Source organism: Lethenteron reissneri, chromosome 26 (assembly GCF_015708825.2).
Source record: "Lethenteron reissneri isolate LAM-NWPU_2019-01 chromosome 26, ASM1570882v1, whole genome shotgun sequence".
NCBI classification, from domain to species: domain Eukaryota; kingdom Metazoa; phylum Chordata; class Hyperoartia; order Petromyzontiformes; family Petromyzontidae; genus Lethenteron; species Lethenteron reissneri.
This window is the reverse complement of record NC_083804.1, coordinates 15,438,364-15,462,520: the sequence shown is the minus strand read 5'-3', so window position 1 is coordinate 15,462,520 and position 24,157 is coordinate 15,438,364. Positions and strand designations below refer to the sequence as shown.

General features: G+C 53.2%; 1 protein-coding gene across 6 annotated transcripts in view; it reads left to right on the top strand.

Annotated features, from left to right (window-relative positions):
- Nucleotides 1-22,891, top strand: part of LOC133347982 (myosin-10-like) — a 77,060-nt gene extending 54,169 nt beyond the window's left edge. For 4 of the 6 annotated variants that reach the window (XM_061560745.1, XM_061560742.1, XM_061560744.1 and 1 more), the window contains exons 23-44: nt 292-423; nt 693-899; nt 1,812-1,949; nt 2,326-2,449; nt 3,439-3,610; nt 3,744-3,956; nt 4,781-4,925; nt 5,800-6,006; nt 6,696-6,800; nt 7,706-7,858; nt 8,290-8,538; nt 9,709-9,921; nt 10,588-10,800; nt 11,921-12,082; nt 12,839-12,967; nt 13,140-13,228; nt 13,800-13,923; nt 14,534-14,742; nt 15,269-15,377; nt 16,259-16,431; nt 16,788-16,811; nt 18,371-22,891. In XM_061560745.1, coding sequence (XP_061416729.1) covers nt 292-423; nt 693-899; nt 1,812-1,949; nt 2,326-2,449; nt 3,439-3,610; nt 3,744-3,956; nt 4,781-4,925; nt 5,800-6,006; nt 6,696-6,800; nt 7,706-7,858; nt 8,290-8,538; nt 9,709-9,921; nt 10,588-10,800; nt 11,921-12,082; nt 12,839-12,967; nt 13,140-13,228; nt 13,800-13,923; nt 14,534-14,742; nt 15,269-15,377; nt 16,259-16,431; nt 16,788-16,811; nt 18,371-18,551 — 3,471 coding nt within the window. In that variant the 3' untranslated portion in view covers nt 18,552-22,891. The remainder of the gene's footprint in view (nt 1-291; nt 424-692; nt 900-1,811; nt 1,950-2,325; nt 2,450-3,438; nt 3,611-3,743; nt 3,957-4,780; nt 4,926-5,799; nt 6,007-6,695; nt 6,801-7,705; nt 7,859-8,289; nt 8,539-9,708; nt 9,922-10,587; nt 10,801-11,920; nt 12,083-12,838; nt 12,968-13,139; nt 13,229-13,799; nt 13,924-14,533; nt 14,743-15,268; nt 15,378-16,258; nt 16,432-16,787; nt 16,812-18,370) is intronic. The other 2 variants (XM_061560747.1, XM_061560746.1) reach the window with 1 other exon arrangement.
- The last annotated feature ends 1,266 nt before the right edge of the window (nt 22,892-24,157 follow it).

Genomic DNA, 24,157 nt, shown 5'->3' with positions numbered 1-24,157 from the left:
TGTGGCTGTGTGGAGAGACACGTTGAAAACGGAGGAATGTGGAATTTTCACCACCGACTTAAGCTCGCTACTGGAGACAAGTGCCGATGCCAATGTCCATTGAGTAGCGTGAAGGCACCAGCTTTTAACTCTGTTCTTGTGTGTGCGTACCTTGTGTGTGTGCACGTGTGTGTGTACGTGTGCCACGTGTGTACCATGTGTGTGTGTGTGCCGTGCGCGTGTATGTTTGTGTGTGCCGCGTTTGTACCATCTGTGCGCCACGCGTGCCGTCCTCCTGCTCCTTGCGTGCAGGTGAAGCCGCTGCTGCAGGTGACGCGGCAGGAGGAGGAGCTGCAGGCGAAGGAGGAGGAGCTGCAGAAGGTGAAGGAGAAACAGAGCAAGGCCGAGTGCGACCTCGTCGATTTGGAGCGCAAGCACGCGCAGGTGAGCAGGTTGCACGGGTGAGCGGTGTGCAAGGGTTAGATGGGTGAGCGGGTGCAAGGGTGAGCGTTGTGAGCGGGGTGCAAAAGTGAGATGGGTGAGCGGGGTGCAAGGGTGAACAGGATTCAAAGGTGAAAAGGGTGCAAGGGTGGTGAGCGGGTGCAAGGGTGAGCGTTGTGAGCGGGGTGCACGGGTGAGCGGGGTGCACGGGTGACCGGTACGGGCGACCGGGGCAGCACAGGTGACAACTGTGACTCTCGTTGACACTGTAGCTCGTGGAGGAGAAGCAGATCCTGGCGGAGCAGCTGCAGGCGGAGACGGAGCTGTGCGCCGAGGCGGAGGAGATGCGCTCGCGTCTCGCCGCCAAGAAGCAGGAGCTGGAGGACATCCTGCACGACCTGGAGGCGCGTGTCGAGGAGGAAGAGGAGCGCGTGCAGTCGCTCACACAGGACAAGAAGAAGATGCAGCAGCACGTGCAGGTGCAATATGATTGGCAGATGCGCGGACCGGATGATCTTGTGTGTGTGTGTGTGTAGCGGTTAGTGCCCCGCGCTACGAACTCGGCGACCCGAGTTTGATTTCTGCTCATGGCCAACACCGGTGACGATTATCTGAACTGGTCCTCCTCCCCTAGGTCGACTCGTCCTCAAATGAGTACCTGGTGCGGTGTGTATAAACATCGGTACTGCGTAGACAAAGGCGGACGGGCGCGGAAATGGCCACCCACCCCCCTCATGTGCCGTACCAACCTTCATGGGTGCTTGTTAACAGCACTTGCCCTAACAGACTGTTAAAGCTATATGGGGGATCTTTCTCTTTGTCTATTCCACATGATTTGGCGAGTGGTGAGCACAGTGGTTATTGCACTCCGCTGCGATTGTGGACATACGTGTGATTGATTCTTTATCCACGGCCTCCCGTTGCTGCTCACTAACAGAAATCACCCCATACTAGGTCAAATATAGCTTTTTATTCTCGTGTTTGAGTGTACGTCGTCACTTTGTTGTGCTTGAATGCCATTTGGACACTCAAAACACCCGGGTTGGTCGTGTCCACACTCTGCTTGACACGCGGCCTTCGTGTTATCGGCGAATTATGTTCGAGTTCTGTTCTCTGCCGCCCCGCTCGCGTGACATATATGTATGTATGTTGAACTTCCTTCACACCGCAGGTAGCCAACGGCGCTAATCAGCGGTGCGGCGAAGGACAACAACCTAAAACGCAAAAAGCAGTTGGAATTAAATTAGTTTTCAATCTGGATGATTGAAAAGTGCACAACTGTCTTCCTAACATCGGAAGGAAAGGGCGTTGCCGACGGCCACGGAAGCGTGCGTGGAAGCGCGCGATGCGGGCAACCGCCTTGACGCGCCCGTTGCAACTGTTTCGCCCAGGATCTAGGGGAACAGCTGGAGGAGGAGGAGGCGGCTCGGCAGAAGCTGCAGCTGGAGAAGGTGACGACGGAGGCGAAGGTGAAGAAGATGGAGGAGGACATCATCCTCCTGGAAGACCACAGCTCCAAGATCACAAAGGTGTTTGGCACGTTTCTCGCTCCGCTCACAGTCGCTCTTGGCGGTTGAGCAATCACGATCGTAATGATAACGATTTGCTTTTGACGCCGCGTCTTCCGCACGACGTCAGCGGCTTGACGACATCGCATCTCAACATTTCAAAGGGCTCCCCCAGTGGCAGCTGGGGGTGCCCTTTGAAGGTGACCTAGCACCTCGCCTGCAATTGGGCGTTAGCTTCCTCTTATAGAATTACATCATGGGGTTATTTATTAATGCTGACACGTAGCTTAGAGTGGGGGCGGGGCGGGGGAGTCCCTGTCCCTGGGCCGTTGACGCTAACGCGTCTCCCGCGGGCGCACGCGTGCCGTGTCCCTCTCTACGCTCCGCACGCGTGCAGGAGAAGAAGCTGCTGGAGGAGCGCGTGGCCGAGGTTGGGACGCATCTCACAGAGGAGGAGGAGAAAGCGAAGAACCTGCTCAAAGTGAAGCACAAGCACGAAGCCATGATCGCCGACCTCGAGGGTGAACCCTTGCACACACACGCACACACACGCACACACACGCACACGCATGCACAGGCGCACGCAGGCACACACGCAGGCTCGTGCAAGGACGCACACCCAGGCGCACGCACGTAGGCGCACACACGCAGATACAGACACGCAGGCACACACGCAGGCACGCAAACATGCAGGCACACACGCAAACACACGTATACATTCAGGCGCAAAGACAAAGATCCCCTGTAAAGCCTGAACAGATTGTTGGGGCAAGTGCTGTTAGTTAGCGAGCATCTATTAAGACCGACACAGAACATGAAGGGCTGGGTGGCCAGCACCACGCCTGACTGCCTTTGTCTCCCCAGTGGCCACGTTTACACACACCGCACTCGGGTACTCACTTGAGGCTGAGTCAACCTAGGGGAACACCAGGTCCAGCTCAGATATGCGTCATTGACGTTGGCCGTGAGTGGGAAACAAATTTGGTCGGCAGGTTCATAGCGCAGATTGCTAACTACGCGCCACTGCTCTCCCCAGCCACGCACAGGTATGTATGCATGTATGTTGAACTTCTTTCGCACCATACGTAGCCCGCCATGCCAATGGGAGGTGCGAGAGAAGGACAACAAACTAAAAAGCAGTTCTACAGAAATTAGTTTTCAACCTAGATGATTTAAAAAGTGCATAGCTCCAGTGGCTTCCTAATATTGGAAGGAAGAGTGTTCCAGACGGCCGCAGAAGCGCATCTCGTTTGCCAAAAGCCGCTGCGAGGATGACCCGAGTTCACGAGCTGGTTTATGCTCCTTAACGAGATCATCGAGGTATTGTGCTTCATTTGTGTGCAATGAGTCCGACCTTATGAAGTGCTAATTCGGCAACCGGAAGCCAATGCAGCTCGGCTCGTGTCGGACGGACACGAGTGGTCGGCACCGAGCACAGTGCAGGCAGCGCGTCCACTAGCCACAGTAACTCCCTGCCGCGCCCCCCGCGTGACCCCTCGCGTTCGCGCAGAGCGCCTCAAGAAGGAGGAGAAGACGCGGCAGGAGCTGGAGAAGGCGAAGCGCAAGCTGGACGGGGAGAGCACCGACCTGCAGGACCAGATCGCCGAGCTGCAGCAGCAGATCATCGAGCTCAAGATGCTGCTCGCCAAGAAGGAGGAGGAGCTGCAGGCCGCCCTCGCCAGGTCGGTCGATCGCGAGCGGGGTGGTCGCATGCGGGGTGGTCGCGTGCGGGGTGGTCGCGTACATCGTCGCGCGTGCTCGTTGTGCCGCTCGCGCGCGCCGCTTACGCGCGCCGCGTGCACGTTGCGGGCGCAGGGGCGACGAGGAGACGCTGCAGAAGAACAACGTCCTCAAGCAGTTGCGCGAGCTGCAGTCGCAGATGGGCGAGTTGGCCGAGGACTTGGAGTCGGAGAAGACGTCGCGGAACAAGGCCGAGAAGCAGAAGCGAGACCTCAGCGAGGAGCTCGAGGCCCTCAAGACGGAGCTTGAGGACACCCTCGACACCACCGCCGCCCAGCAGGAGCTCCGGTGCGTGCGCGTGTGTGTGCATGCGCGTGTGTGCGTGTGTGTGCATGCGCGCGCGTGTGTGTGCGTATGCGTGTGTGTGTGCGTGCGTGTGCTCGTGGGTAGTGAGAAAATTGCGAGGGAATGGAAATGGCGATGAATTTGCTGTGGCTTGGTGTTTGTGGCTCGGTCTATGTTGCACTTCGGAGCCCAATATTTGCGTTGAGAGAAAGGAAGTTTTTGAGATCAAAAATTACAAACTTTGCGTGAAATAGTCGCGTCGTTAACGTCTTCATTTTTAAATATCAGCACAGAGCGTTTTCATTCGGCATGTAAGTCACTCCTCGTTGTTCGCAGGAACACGGAATGGCAGCAGAGTTCTAGATGGAGGTTCAGATCGGTGTGTGCACGTCCCCAATTCAGCAGGCCCGCCCAAAGTCGCGTGTTTCCACGAGTCTTTGTATTCACCTTCCTCTCCGTCCACCCCCGGTTGCGCTCATCCCGCTCTTCTCTCGTGGCTGCCCGCCCACACACCCACACAAAGACAAAGATCCCCCGTATAGCCTTAAATAGACTGTTGGAGCAAGCGCTGTTAGCGAGCAACTATGAAGGCCGAAACTGCACACAAGGGAGTGGGTGGCCAGCACCACGCCTGGCTGCCTTCGTCTCCCTAGTGGTGATGTATATACACCGCACCAGGTAGTCATTTGAGGCTGAGTCGACCCAGGGGAGTCCCAGGTCCGGTTCAGATAATCGTCACTGGTGTTGGACGTGAGCGGGAATTTAATTCAGGTCACTACACTATCGGCCGCCCACACACCCACACACCCGTCCGTCGATCCCTGCAGCACAAAGCGAGAGCAAGAGGTGGCGGAACTGAAAAAGGCAATCGAGGAGGAGACGAAATCCCACGAGGCGGCCATCGTGGATATGCGGCACCGCCACGGCCAGACGCTGGAGGAGCTCTCGGAGCAGCTGGAGCAGGCGAAGAGGGTAAGCTCCACCGCGCTCCTCTCTATCTCTTTATCGCAATCGGCAAACGATTCCAGTGTGGGGGAGACATTCCAATTAGACTACGGGAGTGGGTAACCTTTTCCTTGCCTAGAGACTTTCAAATACCTCCGGCGGGAACGTTGGAGCTACGGCAAAAGGCCCTTGCGGTGACAAACGTGAGTGAGTGCACTGTGCTACCAGCGTGAAAATATTGACTTCCTAGGAACCGATTTAGCGTGGCTAAGATGCTTGCAGTGACCGGTATATATTGTTCCTGGACCTCATGGGGGCATGGGTCATATGAAATAAAGTTGTGGGCCGTATCTGTTCCGCATGTGGCGGCGATAGGTTCCCTATCCCTGACTTGGACCCTGTTAGAGTCGGGGCAGGTTACCCAGACAGGCGTTGAGGCGGGCACCCAGAGGGCAGAAACCAAGAGGAAAGACCTGATGAGGTGCAGGTTGGTCAACCCTTGCTGCGAGCCCACTGAGCTATATCGCTCTCTTTCAGAGGTGACCTGGCCACAAATGTTAGCTCAATGAAGTGGCTTATCACGTGGAAATTTACAGTAGGCAATATTCTAAATGCACGTTTCTAAATGTGGAGGGAAAAAACTGGAAGACCTGGAGAAAAATACACACGACCATGGAGAGAACATATCGATATTGAACCAGGCGAGGTAGTTATCTCGCCACCGTGGTCTCCCTCAGTAGGTGCTCACTAACAGCACCTGTCCTGTGGTCTGTCGGTCTAAACTTATAATGGTTCAGGTATGGTTTTTATCCCGGCTGGGTCGCGTGTTGGAGGAGCGTATTGAGATGGTGCGTTTTGGTGACCGCCATGGCGTCTGTGTCCCACGGCGTTGCTACTGCAGTTCAAGGGCAACCTGGAGAAGTCGAAGCAGTCGCTGGAGGCCGAGCGCCAGGAGCTGCTGTCCGAGGTGCGCGCACTGGCGCAGTCGCGCTCCGAGTCGGAGCAGAAGCGCAAGAAGACGGACGGGCTGCTGCAGGAGCTGCAGGTCAAGGCGGCGGAGAGCGAGAGGTCGCGCGCCGAGCTCGGCGATCGCGCCTCCAAGCTGCAGGTGCGCTTCGAACCATCGTCGTCGATGTCGTTACGAGCGTGCATTTTACCCTCTCTCTGTCGCCGGTCGCCTCGCGGTGTTGGCCCCCTTGGAGCCTTTTGCGCCACGTCTCCATTGATAAGAAAGATGTCGTCACGATCGCCGTCACCGCCAATCATTGTATTCACCGTCACATTTCACCATATCTTTGTCGTCCCCATTGTTTTACCTTGATTTATAGATGTCATTGTTTCCTTTGGCGATAGGTGTCATTGTATTCGGCATGACCGTTATTATTGTCATTATCATCATCGTCATCCTTTGTTTTCTTCATCGCCATGATAATTATCTTCACCATCATTGTTACTATCCTAGTTATCGTTGCTGTGATCATGACCATCATCGTTTTGATCGTCATCAAAATAACAGAGCGAGGTTGGTGCGAGGTGCCTGATCAAGACAACAGAAAGGGAGCCACTATCTTGGACCCCTCTAATCTAAGATGTTTCTTGTTCATGTTTTTGTTTGTTGCGGTTGCACCCAATTCAAGAGCTGCATGGCTCTCAGGGCTATACCAAATATAAATGAAACTGAAACTGAAAACTGTATTCTACGGAGTCGCTTTCGAAGCACGTCGATCGCCCTGGTTTGCTGCATACGTCGATTCGACTGAACCCTCGTGTGCTGCACCCCTCTCCTCCCCGGTGCAGAACGAGCTGGAGAACGTGTCCACGTTGCTGTCGGAGACCGAGGGCAAGGCCCACAAGCTGGCCAAGGAGGTGTCGAGCCTGGAGTCGCAGCTGCAAGAAACGCAGGTGCCGACCTCCGGGCCTGCATGCTCGTTCGCACGCGCAAATTACCACTCGTCCAGAATTTAAGAGTTTTTAAAAATGAATGTAGTTTTTATTTTATGACCGTCGACAATTGTTAACCGCGAGTTGTCAACGGCGTACGTTTGGTAATGGAGAGGGTTTTAGGTTGCCTCTGTGTTCTGTTTTTGTTTTCGTGAGCTGCTTTTGTCAACCATGTGAGACAGGCGTGCGCTCAGCTGAAAATTAAGAAACCGAACACATCGATTCACGCCAGTGGGCGTGCAAAATCCCTTCCACAGGGGAATACAGACAGATATAATTCTGCTTTGCCCGCTGGGATGCTAGAGTGTACATTGGTTGCCTTTCATCTTCGCAGCCTCGGGAACAGTGGGCTGCAAACGTGGTCTGAAACGTGTTCGCCTGTTGCAGCTTTTCAGTCAAGGAAACATTTTGTGTAACATTGAGGTTCCCACTTAATAACGCAAGTGAGACTATACATTCGCAATTATCGCACCCCACCCTCCCCCCCGCTCCTATGCGCAAACTCGGCAGGACTCTCCTGCAAACGAGTCACGGGACTCGGTGAGGCTTCCATGGGTAAAGGAGCTTGATGATAAAAATCTGTTCTTCAAGTTTGGCACTTGGAGTGGCAGATTTGTGTGCCAGATAGCCGCCACGTGTTTAAGACAAATGTCGTTTACTTGACTTGGTCTCATCAAGCCTCGTGGCTTTCATCTGCGTCACTCGTCAGGGAAACTGTCTCCTGGCTGCAGACGCGTGACAATAGCTCTGGGGCCTTGACGCTCGCGCGTGGATCGTGCGAACCTTGGCGCGCGTGGATCGTGCGAACCTTGGCGCGCGTGGATCGTGCGCGAGCCGTACCTGACGCGCGCGCTCTGCCTCCTCAGGAGCAGCTGCAGGAGGAGACGCGGCAAAAGTTGAATGCCAGCACGAAGGTCCGCCAGCTGGAGGATGAGAAGAACGGGCTCCAGGAGCAGTTGGAGGAGGAAGAGGAGGCGAAGAAGAACCTGGAGAAGCAGATGACCTCCCTACACGCTCAGGTGATCACTGGCACACGTAGGAGATCACTGGCACACACAGGTGCACACTGGCATACACAGAGCATTGGCACACACAAATACACACTGGCATATGCAGGTACACACTGACACACCCGGGTATACAGTGGTACACACAAATATACACTTCCATCGACAAAGATCCCTGTATAGCTTATAACACACTGTTGGGGCAAGTGCTATTATCGAGCACCTATGAAGGCCAGCACAGCACACGAGAGGGTAGGTAGCCGGCACCATGCCCGACCACCTTCGTCTCCCTTGTGTACCCACTGCCATACACAGGTGCGGACTGGCACAGAGGTGATCACTGGCACGCACAGGCACACACAATCGTACGCAACGTCAGTTGCAAGGTCTTTGGGGAGAGGAGATGACTGGGACGTGCCCTTGTGCTTTTCCCCCCCGCTCAGCTGGCCGAGGCGCGCAAGAAGGTGGAGGAGGACGTGGGGTCCCTGGAGGGTCTGGAGGAGGGCAAGAAGAAGATGCTGAAGGACATGGAGGCGCTGACCCAGCGGCTGGAGGAGAAGAGCGCCGCGTGCGACAAGGTGGAGAAGACCAAGAACCGTCTGCAGCAGGAGCTCGATGACCTCACCGTGGACCTGGACCAGCAGCGGCAGACCGTGTCCAACCTCGAGAAGAAGCAGAAGAAGTTTGACCAGGTGCGCGGTGACCGTCGCCAGTTGGTCCTCCACACGATGGCGATGGGGAGAGAAGGGGGGGGCGGAACCGGCGGTGTCCATGTGGCCTTGTTCATAAACATGCTGTGTGTGTGTGCGTGTGAGAGGAGCAGTGGCGAAGTATGGATGTATGGGTGCCACGATGGCGAGATGTTAAATATCTTGCCTGTTATACAGGAGGTCGTGGGTTTGATCCTGACCTTGACGCCTGTATATTTGAAGTTTGCATGTCTCCTTCCCCGTGGTCGCGTTTAGAGCATTTGGCTGCTGTAAATTGAGCTATCATTTGTGGCCAGGTCGCTTCTGAAAAAGAGCTATATTTCTCATTGGGCCTTACCTGATAAGATAAAAATGGTTTAGTTTAGTATGTATGTTGAACTTCTTTCACACTGTACATAGCCAACTGTACTAATCTGAGGTGTGGGGGATGGACAACAAACTACAAACAAAAAGCAGTTGTAAAGAATTTAGTTTTCAAACTCGATTTAAAACTGCATAGCTCCAGTGGCATCCTAATATCAGAAGGAAGAGCATTCCAGGAGGCCGCAGAATGGCATCTGAAAGCGCACGATGCAGTGACCGTTTTTGTAGCTTGCACGTGTGCTATGATACCAGTGGCCTGGGTTTCATTTCCAGCCATGGACAGCAGTATCCGTGGCCGGTGATATCTTGAACTGTCCTGTGCTCTCCTTAGTTAGACTCAGCCTTAAATTGAGTACTTGGTGGGATGTGCGAATATCAGCACTGGGGGGGAGATGGATGTGGTGCTGACCACCCTGCCCATTCATATTCTTGCTCGGTGCTCACTTACAGCACTTCTCCTGTGGTCTGTCGGGCTTTACCTGTAATGGTTCAAGTGTGGTTTTTTTATCCGGTTTGGGCCACGTCTTGAGCGTTTCTCCTCTCACCAATGCGAGGCTTTTTTGCCCACACTTCAACCCCTCAAGGTTCCCCACAGCAGTGCGTGGCGAAAGCTCGGAAAAGAAATGCTCAACACGCAGCCCGACCCAGTAAAAAAAAAAAAATGCCTCGCGAAAACCTTCGGCACGTGAAAGCGCAAAGCAGGTGCCGTTATAGATTCTGAACTGTGTGCTAGTTTGCCCCGACGGCCACCCACACTGACGGCGCTGGCCCCGCCGCACCCCACCACAGATGCTGGCGGAGGAGAAGAGCGTGTCGGCGCGCTACGCGGAGGAGCGCGACCGCGCCGAGGCGGAGGCCCGTGAGAAGGAGACCAAGGCGCTGTCGCTGGCGCGGGCACTGGAGGAGACGGTGGAGGCCAAGGAGGAGCTGGAGAGGAGCAACAAGCAGCTGCGTGCCGAGATGGAGGACCTCGTGAGCTCCAAGGACGACGTCGGCAAAAGCGTAAGGCTCGCCGGGAGAGAAATCGCATTGCAAACATCCCACCGTACGAAACTCAAGTGACGTGTCGCAGCGCAAATCAAGTCGTTGGTACATTTGGTATTCGTGCTGTTCTCACAGCGCCAGGCTGTGACAGATGATCGTCGCCTGCAGTCAAATGCCAGATGTTGTTATGTGTGTGGTTTTACCCATTAGGTATTTTGTTGTTCTTGCCTTCCCTTGTATCCGGCCTAGTGGCTCAGAATTGGACGGTTGCGAGTTCAAATCCTGGTCGGGGGTTGACTGATTCCCATAATTCCTCTGGGCTCGATGAAATTAGTGCCACTGTGGGAAGCCAGCAGAGGATTGTCCTTTGGCTTGATTTACCCCTGCCATAGGAATGTGGAGCTTCCGGCACTGGAGCTGTGCACTGCCTCCACGCGCCTCTGAGCAGGAATTCACTTGGACTTTCCACTGTGTATCTGTGCGTTCCAGGCCCTTTCATCATCTTTGCTGAGACGCACGTGCATCCACATGCACACGCGCGCACACCCGCCCCAAATAAATCCCCTCGTCCGCCGCGCGCGGCCCCGCGCCTGAGCATGCGTGCGTGCTTTCTATGTATGTTGAACTTCTTTCGCACCGCGTGTGTGTGTGCGTACCGTGTGTGCTGTGCGTGTTGTTCCTCAGGTCCACGAGCTGGAGAAGTCGAAGCGGGCTCTGGACCAGCAGGTGGCAGAGATGCGCACGCAGCTGGAGGAGCTGGAAGACGAGCTGCAGGCCACCGAGGACGCCAAGCTGCGCCTGGAGGTCAACATGCAGGCGCTGAAGGCGCAGTATGACCGCGAGCTGCAGGGCAAGGACGAGCAGGGCGAGGAAAAGCGACGCTCGCTCGTCAAGCAGGTGGGCGACGAGGCCGCGCGGAAGTTATCGGAGCAGGTTCCTCCTGTGCCCGACTCCGCCGCTCGCTCTGCTGTCTCGCTGCCGCGCTGCGGTCGAGCGTCGTGCACACGGTGCCATGCACGTGGTGCTGTGGATAATAAGCGCGGCGCGGCACTGCTTGCTGTAGTGCAGCGGGGGCAGGGACGAGCGTATGCGGTTGTGTTCGGGTGTGCTCTGTGCTTTTCGCTGTGCTGTGTGTTGTGTTTATCATGCATGTGTAGTGTCGTGCGTCTCTTCTTCCTTCTCGCTCGAGGCTTGTGTGTGCATGCAGGTGGCGTGCGTCGCACACATTCAGTCTGAGACGAGGTAGTCGCAGGAGGCACCGTCCACCCCTTTTATTGTCGTTGAGTTCACGCCATCACTCAGGCCCCCTCTCACGACCACGCTGCTGTCCGTACGACCCGTCCCAGACACGACCCTGTCCGCGTTGCACCGATGGCGTCGACCGGGACAGCCAACTCCTGTCCGGCCGCACAATGATCAGGCGAAGGCGGCAGTGACGAGGGCGGCGATGACGACAGCAACGAGGAGACGAGTCCAATCCCAGAACCGGCAGCCCGGAGCTCTCGCGCTCCGCTGCTTTTATTCCCCTCGGCTCTGCTTGGCTCCGCCCTAGCCGCGCCTCCCTTCTCGAACCCACCAGAGGGTTCCAGGGGCTTCCCCATGAGGTCTACCGTGACCCTTGCCCCAGTTCCTCCACCCTGCCGGCACACACACACTGTGTACATGGTCAACGGCGTGTGTGCCAATTGCCCAACTGCAGTTGCAGCTGCTGTACGACAGTGAGCGCTATGTCACTACACATGTATTGTACGTGCATGTTATGTCTATATTGCGCGTGTTATGCTAATTATTTGTGTGTAATGTGCGTACTGTTCATGCACAGGGTGCACCATGTGGATTGCACGTGTACTTTGTGTATGTGTGTGTGCACAATGCGTGTGCAACGTAAGTGCTGCACGGGCTGCTGTGTGTGTTGTGCGCGGGCTGTGCTCTACACCGCATGCTTCGTGTGCCGTACGCGGCACGCTCGTAGCTCATCGCTAATCGTGCATCGCACTCGCTTGTTCGCTCCACGCAGGTGCGCGAGATGGAGTCCGAGCTGGAGGATGAGCGCAAGCAGCGTGCCCTGGCTGTCGCCGCCAAGAAGAAGCTGGAGGCGGACTACAAGGAGCTGGAGTCGCAGAACGAGGGCGCCAACAAGGGCCGCGAGGACGCCGTCAAGCAGCTGCGCAAGCTGCAGGTCGGTGACACCTGCCGCCGTGGGCAGCCGGGCACGATCGCCGCTCCGCCGGATCCGGGGGCGATGTTGCCCGCAGTGGCAGCAGCAGCAGCAGGAGGAGGAGGGGGAGAGGAATGCCCAGCGCGGCCACCCACGTGTCGTTGGTTCGCTGGCGTCGTGGCACCGACACCGCTAGCCGCGCTCCGAGTAGACACCGTGACCAGAGAGCGACGGTGCAGTCCACGGACGCACCGACACGGCTGCCCCCATACAGCACCGTGACAACACAGTTGAGCGTAGATGTGTAACACGTGTTAATGTGATGGTGCGTTACGAACGAGGGCGATGTGAGATTTTGACGATAGTCGTGGCGGAGATTTATTTTTTTCGGTTTAACGTGGAAAAGAGGGAAAATGTTATTCACATTGTTAGGCAGCGAGACGCAAAATGGCTGTGCGTCCATCATCAGTAACCGTGCACTTTAAGCCAGCCGCGAGTCCTTTGACGTAAAAGTCCCTTTTGCAATGAGACCGCTATGTAAGATATATATATATATATAGAGAGAAATGAGAAGGTAGGACCTATGTATGCATGTATGTTGAACTTATTTCTCACCGTACGTACCCAACCATGCTAATCGGAGGTGTGGGAAATGGGATGGGATTGGACTAAGCTCTCTGCTGGGTCAAACTCCACACGTTATTCAGGTTCTATCGCTGGGTTTGTGGCTTGGCGACCTTCTCACCCGTTGTCTTTGTCGTTGCGGCCGTGGCGCAGGCCCAGTTCAAGGACTTCCAGAGGGAGCTGGACGAGGCCCGGGCGGCGCGCGAGGAGGCCTTCAGCGCTGGCAAGGAGAACGAGAAGAAGGTGAAGAACCTGGAGGCGGAGGTCATCACGATGCAAGAGGTGAGGGCGCAAGGACCGTTATCACCTCGGCGATCCCTCGGATGCGAGCGCCACGGTCGCCCCGGCGCAGTGTAGAGTTTCCAAGACTGGCGATGGATGGCTCACTAGCCTGAACCTTGCCTGTCGGACGCAGCGTGCTCAGCCATCCCTCCCCGTGCCGTGTGCGGTGCAGGAGCTGTCGGGAGCGGAGCGAGCGCGGCGCCACGTGGAGCAGGAGCGCGACGAGCTGGCGGAGGAGCTGGCCAACAACTCCACCGGGAAGTGAGTGGCCATTCTCGTGGTTACAATACAGCAGTGAGCCCGCCGCCGCTGTGTAGGGCACGGTGTGCGTGCTGCGCGACCGACTCGGAGAGGTCCCCTGCGGCCACCCCAACCCCTGGGTGCAGGCAGTTCCATAGCATTGAGTTTAGTCGGCAACTAGGAAGTGGGTGGACGTTCAAGTTTATTGCGAGCAGTTGTGCAGTCCGGGCACTTTCTTGCAGTGCAGACTCCTGCTTGCCATCAAGCGATCTGCTCGGCGATTTACGGGATTGATTGTATCTAGATTGATTTGCTCTTACAATCCTGAATAAGCTCGTTTTAATTTCCTTGTTGTGCAACTGCTCACTAAGATACGGACAAAGCAGTAGCAGGCGATTACGTTGCGCTATTCCGAGAGCAATTTGGGTTGCACAACCGATGGCTCGGGTGTGGATGCAGATTTAGAGTAATAACGGTGACGTTTCCTTACCCAGCAAAGTGTCGGCCAAATCGGAGGACTCGTGAGCAGCGGAGGGATTTGACCGTCGGGACGTTCGGCCAATTTTGGTTGCGTGTGTCCCTCCCTCCGCAGGTCCGGTCTCCTGGACGACAAGCGGCGGCTGGAGGCCCGGATCTCGCAGCTCGAGGAGGAGCTGGAGGAAGAACAGGGCAGCGTGGAGCTGCTCAACGACCGCTTCCGCAAGGCCAGCCTGCAGGTCAGTCGGCCTGGGCCTCGCAACGCAGCCGCAGTGAAATGAAACGGCCATGGGGAAGGGTGGCACTCGTGGGGGTGGAGAGAGAGAGAAGAGAAGCGTCTTTGTCCAAACGGCACATGGGAGCGCCTGAGCATCCTGCCTGCAGCTTCGCGTTGTCAGATGACTGGAGGATGTGACGAGTCACTTGATACTTGTGATTCGGAGCAGGTGGCCATCAAAACTTATGAAATGGTACATTCGGGGCACTTGTGCAGCCAGCTAAGGACCCCAGAAAAGACTTCACGGGCCATGTGAACCGCAGCCCGGCAGGTGAAATACGTTTAGAAAAAGCTGAAAGTCTGTGACGCGAGTAGTTTGTTCCTGTACTCAGCAAAATAAGTAAACAAATATAACCTGATGGTAGAACAGTGGCTAACGCATGGAACTATGATCCCCCCCCACCAACCGCTTCACTAATTAACTTTGACTATACTTCACCACGCTGATCAAACAACTCCCACCGGCACTATGGCGTGGGGCAGTCCTTTATCCATCGGTGAATTAACGAAGGGCAGTAAGAGTACTAGAATTGTTATAGCGAGTGTGCGTGTGTGCATGCGTGCGCGAGCAGGCGGAGCAGCTGACGGCAGAGGTGACGGCGGAGCGCAGCAACGCGCAGAAGAACGACAATGCGCGCCAGCAGCTGGAGCGGCAGAACAAGGAGCTGCGGGCGAAGCTGGCAGAGCTGGAGACGTCCGTCAAGGCCAAATACAAGAGCGCCGTTACGGCGCTGGAGGCCAAGGTGGCCACCATGGAGGAGCAGCTGGAGCACGAGGCTCGGTACGTGCCTGCACCCACTGCCGAAGCTTCACATTTTCGCCGCGCCTCGGGGTAAGACGCTGCCCTTGCCCCCAATGGACCGATGGACCGGTCGTTCCTGTGTGTCCATACATGTGTTCGTGAATGTATCTGTGTACGACACATTTCACATGCGTGTGTGTGCGTGTCCATGTGTTTAGTTTATTACATTGTTGAACCAGCTGGCTCAACAACTTGGGCAAAACTTAGCCCACTTTTCGTCCAGGAAACTGGAGAGCATGAAGTGTTACTCGCCTAACATTGACACTAACAATTACAGATTCAAGAAACAGCGTTAAGAGACAAACAACACATACACTATAAAAAAAATTTGCAGTTTTTTTTACTTTAAATCTCATCAATGGTCCACTAACTATCCTGGACACTGCTGTCCCAGTGCCCGACAAAGGCTGCTATTGTCATTTAATTTAAAACACCACAAGCACCAACTAAATGCCGCGAGAGAAATGTTTGCAATTCAAAAGCGGTCGCTTGAACGCCGTCGCAGGGAGCGAACAGGAGCCAACAAACTGGTGCGGCGCTCGGAGAAGCGGCTGAAGGAGGTTATGCTACAAGTGGAGGATGAGCGTCGCCACGGAGACACCTACAAGGAGCAGGTACATTCGGCACGACTGGTGGGCCCGCCAGGGCTCCCAAGTAGGATGCGATGGCCGCGTTGGGGGGTGAGGGTGGTGGCCGACGGGGGATTACGGTGGCCACTTGGGTCGCCGACATGGCAACGTGGGACTGCAGTGGCCACTGCGCACCGCGGAGGAGAGAAATCAGGCAGGAAGTGCAGTGCGTGCTGCAGACGCTGCAGCAGCGTTCGTTTTCGTGACGTCAGCGTCCTCTTCAATTAATCAGGTTGGGAACTTGAAATTTCCTCAAGCCGTCGGGAATACAACGGACACCGCTATCCTTCCATGGACACCCACACGTTTTATCGGAGCTTTCACACCCAGCACTCACTTCCTCTGCAGAGGAACGCTTTCCAGCTGCGTTCTGGGGAATTCACCGTCATTCACTGCATGTGTTGCGTACATTGATTCCATTCAAACCTAAGTCTTATTTAATCGGACGGAATCCAGATGCTTTCAGAGCACCTCCTTCCCTCCTCTCCGTGTGGTGAATCCACAGTGGCGAGATGTTTACTACCTCGCCTGGTATACATGACGTCGTGGGTTCGTTCCCAACCCTGACACCTCTTATATATTTGCATGTTCTCCCCGTGGTCGTATGGATTTTTCTCCAGGTAGTCCTGTTTTTCCCTCCACATTTAGAACCAACTTGCGTTTAGAGGATTTGGCTGCTATAAATGTCCACGCAATGATAATCCACTTCTGTTAAGAGCTATCATTTGTGGCCAGGTCGCTTCTGACAAAGAGCTACATCGCTCGGCGAGCCCTTACCTGGTAAAATAAACGATAGCTTATCTTAATAGTGCCCTTCAACCTCGTAACCCCCCCCCCCCCCCCACTGCTTCATCCCCCACCGGCAGGTGGAGAAGGCGATGTCCCGCGTGAAGGCGCTCAAGCGGCAGCTCGAGGAGGCGGAGGAGGAGGCAACGCGCGCCAATGCGGCGCGGCGCAAGCTGCAGCGCGAGCTGGACGATGCCATGGAGCACTCGGAGGCCATGAACCGTGAGGTGAACACCCTCAAGAGCAAGCTCAGGTGAGGCACGCGGCGGCAGCAGCAGCAGCGCCCGGTACATGGCGTTGCAACAACGCAGCCGGTGACGCCGCGACACGGTGACGCGGTGACGCGTCCACACAGCGGCTTGGCGACACCAAGGCACGTCGGCACAATGGCAAAACCGACACCACAACGATGTGACACAGCAATGCAGCGGCGTGGTGCCATGTCGCCTCGGCCCAAACAGAAAAACCTCACGAGCTTTGCGTTGTGGTCACGACATTTTTTTGTAACGATATTTGTTTGAACGATGAGTGTACACGGCACGGCGGTGGTCGTGATGTTGTTGTTTGTTGATGGACTGACTCGTGTTTTTTTTTCTCATCCGGAAACAGCACCCGATTTAACAAACCTGACAAGTAAGGCTCCGGTCTGAGTTCCCTGCTTCCTGTCGTCTGCACCTTCGTTGACCATTTCCTCCGTCAGATATCCGTCGTCGGTCAAATTCGCAGCCGCTGCTGCTCAATACGCGACCGTTGGCAAGTTAACTAAACTCAATAAGTGCAATTGGCAGCGAGCACTGGATTGGCCTGATGTGGAGGAAATGACAAAGCGTTGCCGACGACTTGAGTGGCGCTCCCCCCACACCCCCCCCCCCACCGTGTGCAGCAGTGCAGTGTCACGCAGGGCCGCCTGTGCCACGTCTGTCGCTATTGCTAGCTCTTGCGTCACCCTCTGCACGCACAACAACGCTCTTCACGGGTGATCTATCCTGCGCATGTCGATGATTCTCGCTGGGGCAGGTGCCTGGTCCACGCGATGCTTTGGAGTTCAGAATCTTTTTTTATATATATACTGGAAGAATCCGATGAGCTATAAAGCTCTTTTGCCACAGATGTCCAGTAAGGGTGGGTCAGAAAGTCAAACAATCCAAAAACACGATAGGAGTGCACAGTATAGGAAAGTGAAGCAAATAACTAAAAAAGTTCAAGTGAAAAATTTATATTTTACCGGGTATAGCCACTTAGCTATTTGCTTCTATTTCAGAAGCGACCTGTCCACATATGATAGCTAAATAGCTTATGATGTGGAAATGTATAGCAGCCAAATAATCTCAACACATGTTTCTAAATGTGGAAGGAAAACCCAGAGGACCCGGAGGAAAAAATACACACGACCACGGGGAGAACATGCAAACTCTAAATATACAGGGGTTGGGATCGAACCCACAACCTCCTGCATACCACGCGAGGTAGCGTGGAAGTGAATGTGCTCGGCACCATGGCTGCTTTTCACCGAGGTGACTGCTTATTCCTGGCAGCTGCCTGGTGAATTATGCAAAATATTGCCGAATGTGCTGCCAACTTCGAAATGGAATTGTTAATAGCCCTGTGCTATCACTCGTGGAGCTATCCATGCAGACAGTCGAGTATAACCCCCCCCCCCACCACACCCCCTCGTATGCGTGGCGGGTATCGTGTGGTCATGCCAGTTTTTCCCCCATGAGAAAGATACGACTTGAAAAGGAATTGGCCAAATATTGCAACGCAAGATTCTCTTGAAAAAGTCTTGAGAGTCTGCGAGGCTTTCCAAAACAAAGGACGTGATTATTAAAAGCGTAGACCAATGCGAGCAAGTGTTGCAGCCCAAATCCCAACTTGTATAAAATTACCTGCAACCTATTTTATATAATCTCGAAAACAACTTCTTCTGCCGAACTACGGCTACCCATACAAAAAAAATCCACAACCCCAATAGGGTCTCCTGGTTTAATTGAGGATGCTGAACTCACCGCTGCTGCCCTCTAGGGGCCTAGGGCTTTGCTTGTATCTCTTTGCGTCCCACATTCATGGTGGTGGTGGTAGTGGTGCTAACGAATATCATGTTCTGCTAATGAGAATAGATCAGCTCTCCTGTAACTTCACCCTTACCCCTCCCCTGACCGTGATTTTCACACCCCGTCGCCCACCCACCCCAGGCGAGGCGGCGCTTTCTCATTCAGCAGCGGCGGCGGCGCCGCCAGCACTAGCGGCAGTAGCCGAACCGGACGCCGCACTGTGCAGCACTCCTCCTTCGAAGGCGACCTGTCGGACGACGACTCGGTGAGCAGCAAGGAAAAGGATTCTCTAAACGACACGCAGCCCAGCCCGAGCGAGTAGCCTGCGTAGGCGGCCTCCACCACCGCGCTGGTCCCCAGGGGACCTCGGCCTTAGGGCCTGGACTGCGGCACAAGGAGGAGCCGGCGGCGGCGGGGGGAGGGGGGCCGTGGGTGGCGCTGGTCTCTGTATCACCTGGACTATAGGACTAGACCTGAAACAAACAGAACTACAGGCAACCACTGAGCAGCAGCAGCAACGCACGCTGCGCCGATGATGCTACGATCCCGGTCGGCGGGCGTGCCGACCGCACTTTTCATTGTAACGGAAATTCCAACAGTATTTCAAGTTCGCCGCAGTATGTTTAGAACTTTAGATATAATGCCTGTTACAGCTTGTTATACTTCTTGTAATCGTAACCATACGCCTGACATTTTGGTCTAGCTGACGTTTTCGTTGATGTTATATTCTTTTTGTAATCTCGAAGCCTTGCTGGCAAGCCAACTGTGAAAAAAGCGAGCTCAAGGCTTCTTTGTATCTGATCCGAGTCCACGCATTCATACACAAAACGGTATTTGTCCTTTAGGAGGCCAAAATTTCCAAAAGTTAATGGTCTCACTCAGGCCGTACAAACTAAGGCAGAAAAGTGAGGCGAGCAGAGCGTGCAATGCCCGCCCACCCTGCCCCCTGCAAATCGGTCTGTAAACACCCAAGCTAAATTATTTTTATTTTACCAGGTAAGACCCACTGAGCTATGTGGCTCTTTTCAGAAGCGATCTGGCCACAAATAATACCTCAACGAAAGTGGCTATTCATGTGGAAATTTATAGCAGCCAAATACTCTTAAACGCATGTTTCTATACAGACGTGAGGGTCTGGATCGAACCCACAATCTGTATACCAGACGAGGGAGCTAACATCTCGACACAGAGGCAAACCATTTGTAATTTGCAAGTCCTACAAACTATTTGTGGGAGGTCTGACCCAGATAGTGTTTGTTTTTGGTGTGACTCCTATGTCTCATACCTGATGGAGGTGTTTGCGGAGGTGGGCGTAGAGGGGCGAGGGAGAAAATGATGCATGCCTGTCTTAGCCCCACATTGGAAACGCGTGCAATGCACGTGCAGCAAAGGAAATGATTAAGGTGTTCGCTTGATTATTGGTGATGGTGGGCAGGTGACATTTTTCAAACTCGGGCCCTGTGTGGACATATCGATGACCTGTTTTGGATGTGCTTTGTGTTAAGAGAGAGACGATGATTTACTACGCACCTGATTCTCGTGCTGATGCGGACGAGGAGCGTTGGATTGGAGACATTTCCTCCGTTGTTGAATCCTGGACCCCCCACCGCGTACGTCCCTGGAAAGTTATTGCGCCTGTGCTTTTCCGGAGTCGGAGGCAGTGAAAGACCTAAGCCAGCCACGGAGCCTTTCCCAGTGTGGCTTTCGCTTTTCGTCGATCCTGCTGCAAATGTACTCGTACATTTTCTTTTTCTTTCCTGAGAGAAAACTGTGATGCCTAATGTACTCCCGTGTCCACGTATTTGATGCAACTGCAGAGATCGCAAACTTGCACAGCGTAGGGGAAATATGACTACAGTGCTCTACCACTGTCATCTGTGTAATCGTGTTCAACTCCACGTCTTTTGCTTATGGTTATTAATTTAGGTGCGTCAGCTGTGTTTACACTAGGGAATTTAGTCTGTACCAGTGGTCACTTGTTGAGAACACGACGGGAATGGGGGTTCCTATTAGGACGCTACATTCTCAGACCTGCGGCTCCGAGCAAATGGAGAGGAACACAAGGGACATTTAAGAGGGCTTCAACCAATGGGATTGTGACCGCTTGTCAGCCAATCCGTGGATGGGGGGGGGGGGGCTACTTCTGTCTCTATTTTTGAGCCATATTTTCCTTTTGAAGTGGCATAAACGAGTTCCAGTTCTGAGTGGGAGAGTTCGGTTCTCAGTGTGCTCCTGTTGTGAATCCGTGGCCCTGGTGTGAACACAGCTATAGCAGCTGAACTTCATCCGGAGACTCGGTGATCTGAGGTGTGCGGCACAGCGCGCATGGGAGCTCGACCCCACGAGCTGTTCTGTGGGATCAGATTGAGGCGTATACCCAGTACGCATGCAAACATTGGTTGATGTTGGGCCAAGGTTTGCATGTTCACTGGGCAACAGTGAAGATGTATCCATTCATCTGTTAAAATCAATTATTCTGCTCGGAATACACGTGTGTGTGTGTGTGAGAATCAATTATTTACAAGTTATGCAAAGTACATGTTAGAAATTGAGATGAACGGAGACAACAAACGTATTTTAAAAAACTGAACAATAAACTGTACAAGCGGGTCGGTATAAATTACACAATTTGATTACTGTGTTTTTTTACCACGTTTCATGGACACAGTGGGCAGGCGAATCGTTACATGCTTTGTTAGTAAGTCTGGCCTCTGCCCTGACCATGAACGTTATCATTGGGCTTACGGACAAGCAACATTGCTCCAAGGGCCCCACTAATAACCGTGCAACGTTTGGCAGAACGGGGTCTCTCGCCGCCACCTGGCAAACATGTGTTACTGCAGAGGCCGCACAGCGATTTGGAATCTTGAGGTTCAGGTTAGGGGAGGGGGGCATTTGCTGTCATGTGAAAGACTGTTGTTGTGAAAAATAGTCAGTAAAAGTAGCCCAAAGCCTGCCCCTCACCCCATCCCCAACCCTGGCCCATGCCCCTTTCACCCAATCATGGTTTTAGAGTACCCATCCACATGCACATTGCCGGGCCCCAAAAGCTATCGTGGGTGGCCGCAGCAGTCTTTTTCACACATTGCCTCATGAACCCCGAAACGTCTGTCGGCTGATGCCGACGCCAGGTCTTAAATTACGGTGGCTTCAGAGCAGGAATGGGGAACCTGCGATTCGCGGGCCGTGTCTGGCCCACGACCTCATTGCGTACGGACTGCGGCCACATGAGGCCTACCTCTTCGTTATGGCTCTCAAACGATATTTATCCATCACTACAAGCGTATTATTCACACGCCAACTTTGAAACTGCGACCCGGCATCAATGCGTTGCAGTGAAAGTAAAGCGGTAAAAGGTCAGCCCGAGTTATTTTCACAATCTTTTTATTATGATTAGATAACACCAGCCGTGTGTTCGGTGCAGTCCGATAAAGTTATTTTAAAATCCTATTTGGCCCTCGGTGAGAAAAAAGGTGTCCCACCCCAGCTTTAGGTGCTGGACTCAAGTCGCGTTCAAGCGTTGCGGCTCCCCACTCCCCGTGCTGCCCACAAGTGAGCCAGAACTGAGCCAGCACGGTTCATTACGACTGTAGAATCAAGGCACCGATCTCTGTCTATGGGCCCTCCCTACATGGAAGGCATTAGACAAGGTGGGGGGGGGATGTGGATTTTGGGAACGTGTGACGCAGTCGACTTTATTAATGGTATGGTCGTATGTCATGCGTCATGACTCTGGTTGCAGCCTCCTTTTGGGTTTATTTTGATTGTGATCGGATGACAAATGATTAACGTGTTTCATTTTTGGGTCGGTTTCGTCGCTCCGCTCCTCGAATTGGGAATCCGACGCTTACCCGTTTGTCCATGAGGTGGAGAACTTAACTTGGTGGCAAAACACGAATCGTAACGATTTCTTTACATGATCAATAAAGGTGAATTAACGTGATAACTTTTTTCATATGAGTTGCTTATGCGAGTGGTGTTTATAAATTGAATCTTTTTAGGTTGTTAATAACGATTAAGTTTTGCCATCACGGGTGGTAGCGAAGGGTGAAATAGTATGTGGGAATGTAACAATGCATCAATTTATCAATTAAAATTCTACTCTTTACACTCACGCTTCATGCATCAAATCATATACGTGTATGATAATGTCATTTAAAATCTCAAATTATATGATTGTTACATTCTTGAGTAAAATCGCTGCCCAAAATTCATGACAAATGATCGACTTCGCTGGGGAGGGGGAGGAGGGATGAATTGTTACACGACTTCTTGTCTGGTCCCATGGACTCTTCTGTTGCGTGATGAATTGTGATTGGTCAGCCCTAGACAACCTGGCCACATGCTAGGCGAGGTGATTCGACTGCTTTGAGCAGTGAGGGAGCAGCCTCTCTGGGAAGCCACTCTCACCTGGTCCAGTAGAGCCATTGCCCGCTCTATATTTGTGTCCAGGTGAAAGCCCATTGAGACGAAAAGTATATTTCAAGGGAGACATGGATCAAAGTATATCTAGTAATGACGATTATACGTTACAGCAGTGTTCATTCACAGCAAAAGGCCCCGGGGGGAGCGGTGAAAGCGTCTCATTAAATACAAAACGATGTGGCATCTGCTCGAGTTATGGCATAACATTTTTTTAAAATAAAAGTTATACTTGCTGTACCCTAAAACACGTGTTTTTTTGTCTTCATCGGTGTCGGTTCCTGCTTAAGTGTAGGGGATCCAAACAGATATCGTGCACCCTTAGAGGTGGCCAGTTCGGAATTGGGATCTGGATTACAATTCTGCTGACAAGTTCCACTCGGCCTAATTTTGAAGCGATGTGCCCACACCCCTGACCTCCAACACCGACTTCGCGGTTAAGTCGTGGGTTTATTTGGTTCGTAAACGTGTCTTTGGTTCATACATGGTCACAGCCAAGGTAGGTTAGGTTTAAGCCTCAGGGGTGAGCTGTTCAGGTTATAGGGGATGGGCGAGCAGTGTCGTGAGGAGATCAAGTTTGCTGGATTTGATTTAACTTTGGCACGTTCTATCGGACACAGCAGAATTTAAATGCTTACGTTTATTCATGAACAATATCGCTATTTCTCGGACGGGTGAGGTGACTGCGGACAAGCAGACTTTAACAAGACAAGCGGTGTGGGAGAAACTGCAGATTTATGTACTTCGGTCATGGGCTTGGTTCACATTGATTAAAACCGAACCGTAGAAAATGTCAGCTCCCAGTAAACATGCAACGTTCGGCCAACGTTAGCCATCGCCAATATGCCAAGTAGGCCTCGGCAAGGTAAGGTAATTTACCCTTCTTACCAGGTAAAAGGGTAAAGGTGTCGACATGCCAAGGGGTAAGGTAAAGGGTAGGGTAAAGGTAGCTCGGAAGAATTACCCGGTAGTGTAAAGGTAGTGAGAAGTATTACCCGGTAAATACGGTACCTTGTTTACCGCTAAAAGCTCCGTGGCGCAATCCGTGGCTTCCATTTAATAAGTAATATTTTAAAAACCTTTTTTTTAAACATGCTTTTATGAAATGTACTAGTAATGGCAGAACTCCACGACTCCAGAAAGTGGCCCCGAAGCTTGCCATAACGTAAGGAACCGTGGTCAATTACAGCCAACGTCAGTTGAGCGTGGGCAACTCGACCTCAGCCGGAACATAACGTATAAAAATGTTTTGAAATATATATTTTTATGACAGAATATAGTCTTGTCATCAGTATGACATAAGTATACCAAGTTTGCAGTCGATACCACATTGGGAAGTGGATTAAAACTGAGTTACAAGATTTGAGGATACAACGACAACAACAAGCGTGTAAAATTGGAATCATCGAGAGTAATCTATGTGAATGAAGCGTTCTACCTAGCATTTACCGTTATAAACCTTTTTCATGTGTAGTACCCCAGTAATTACCCTGTAATCGGGTAATT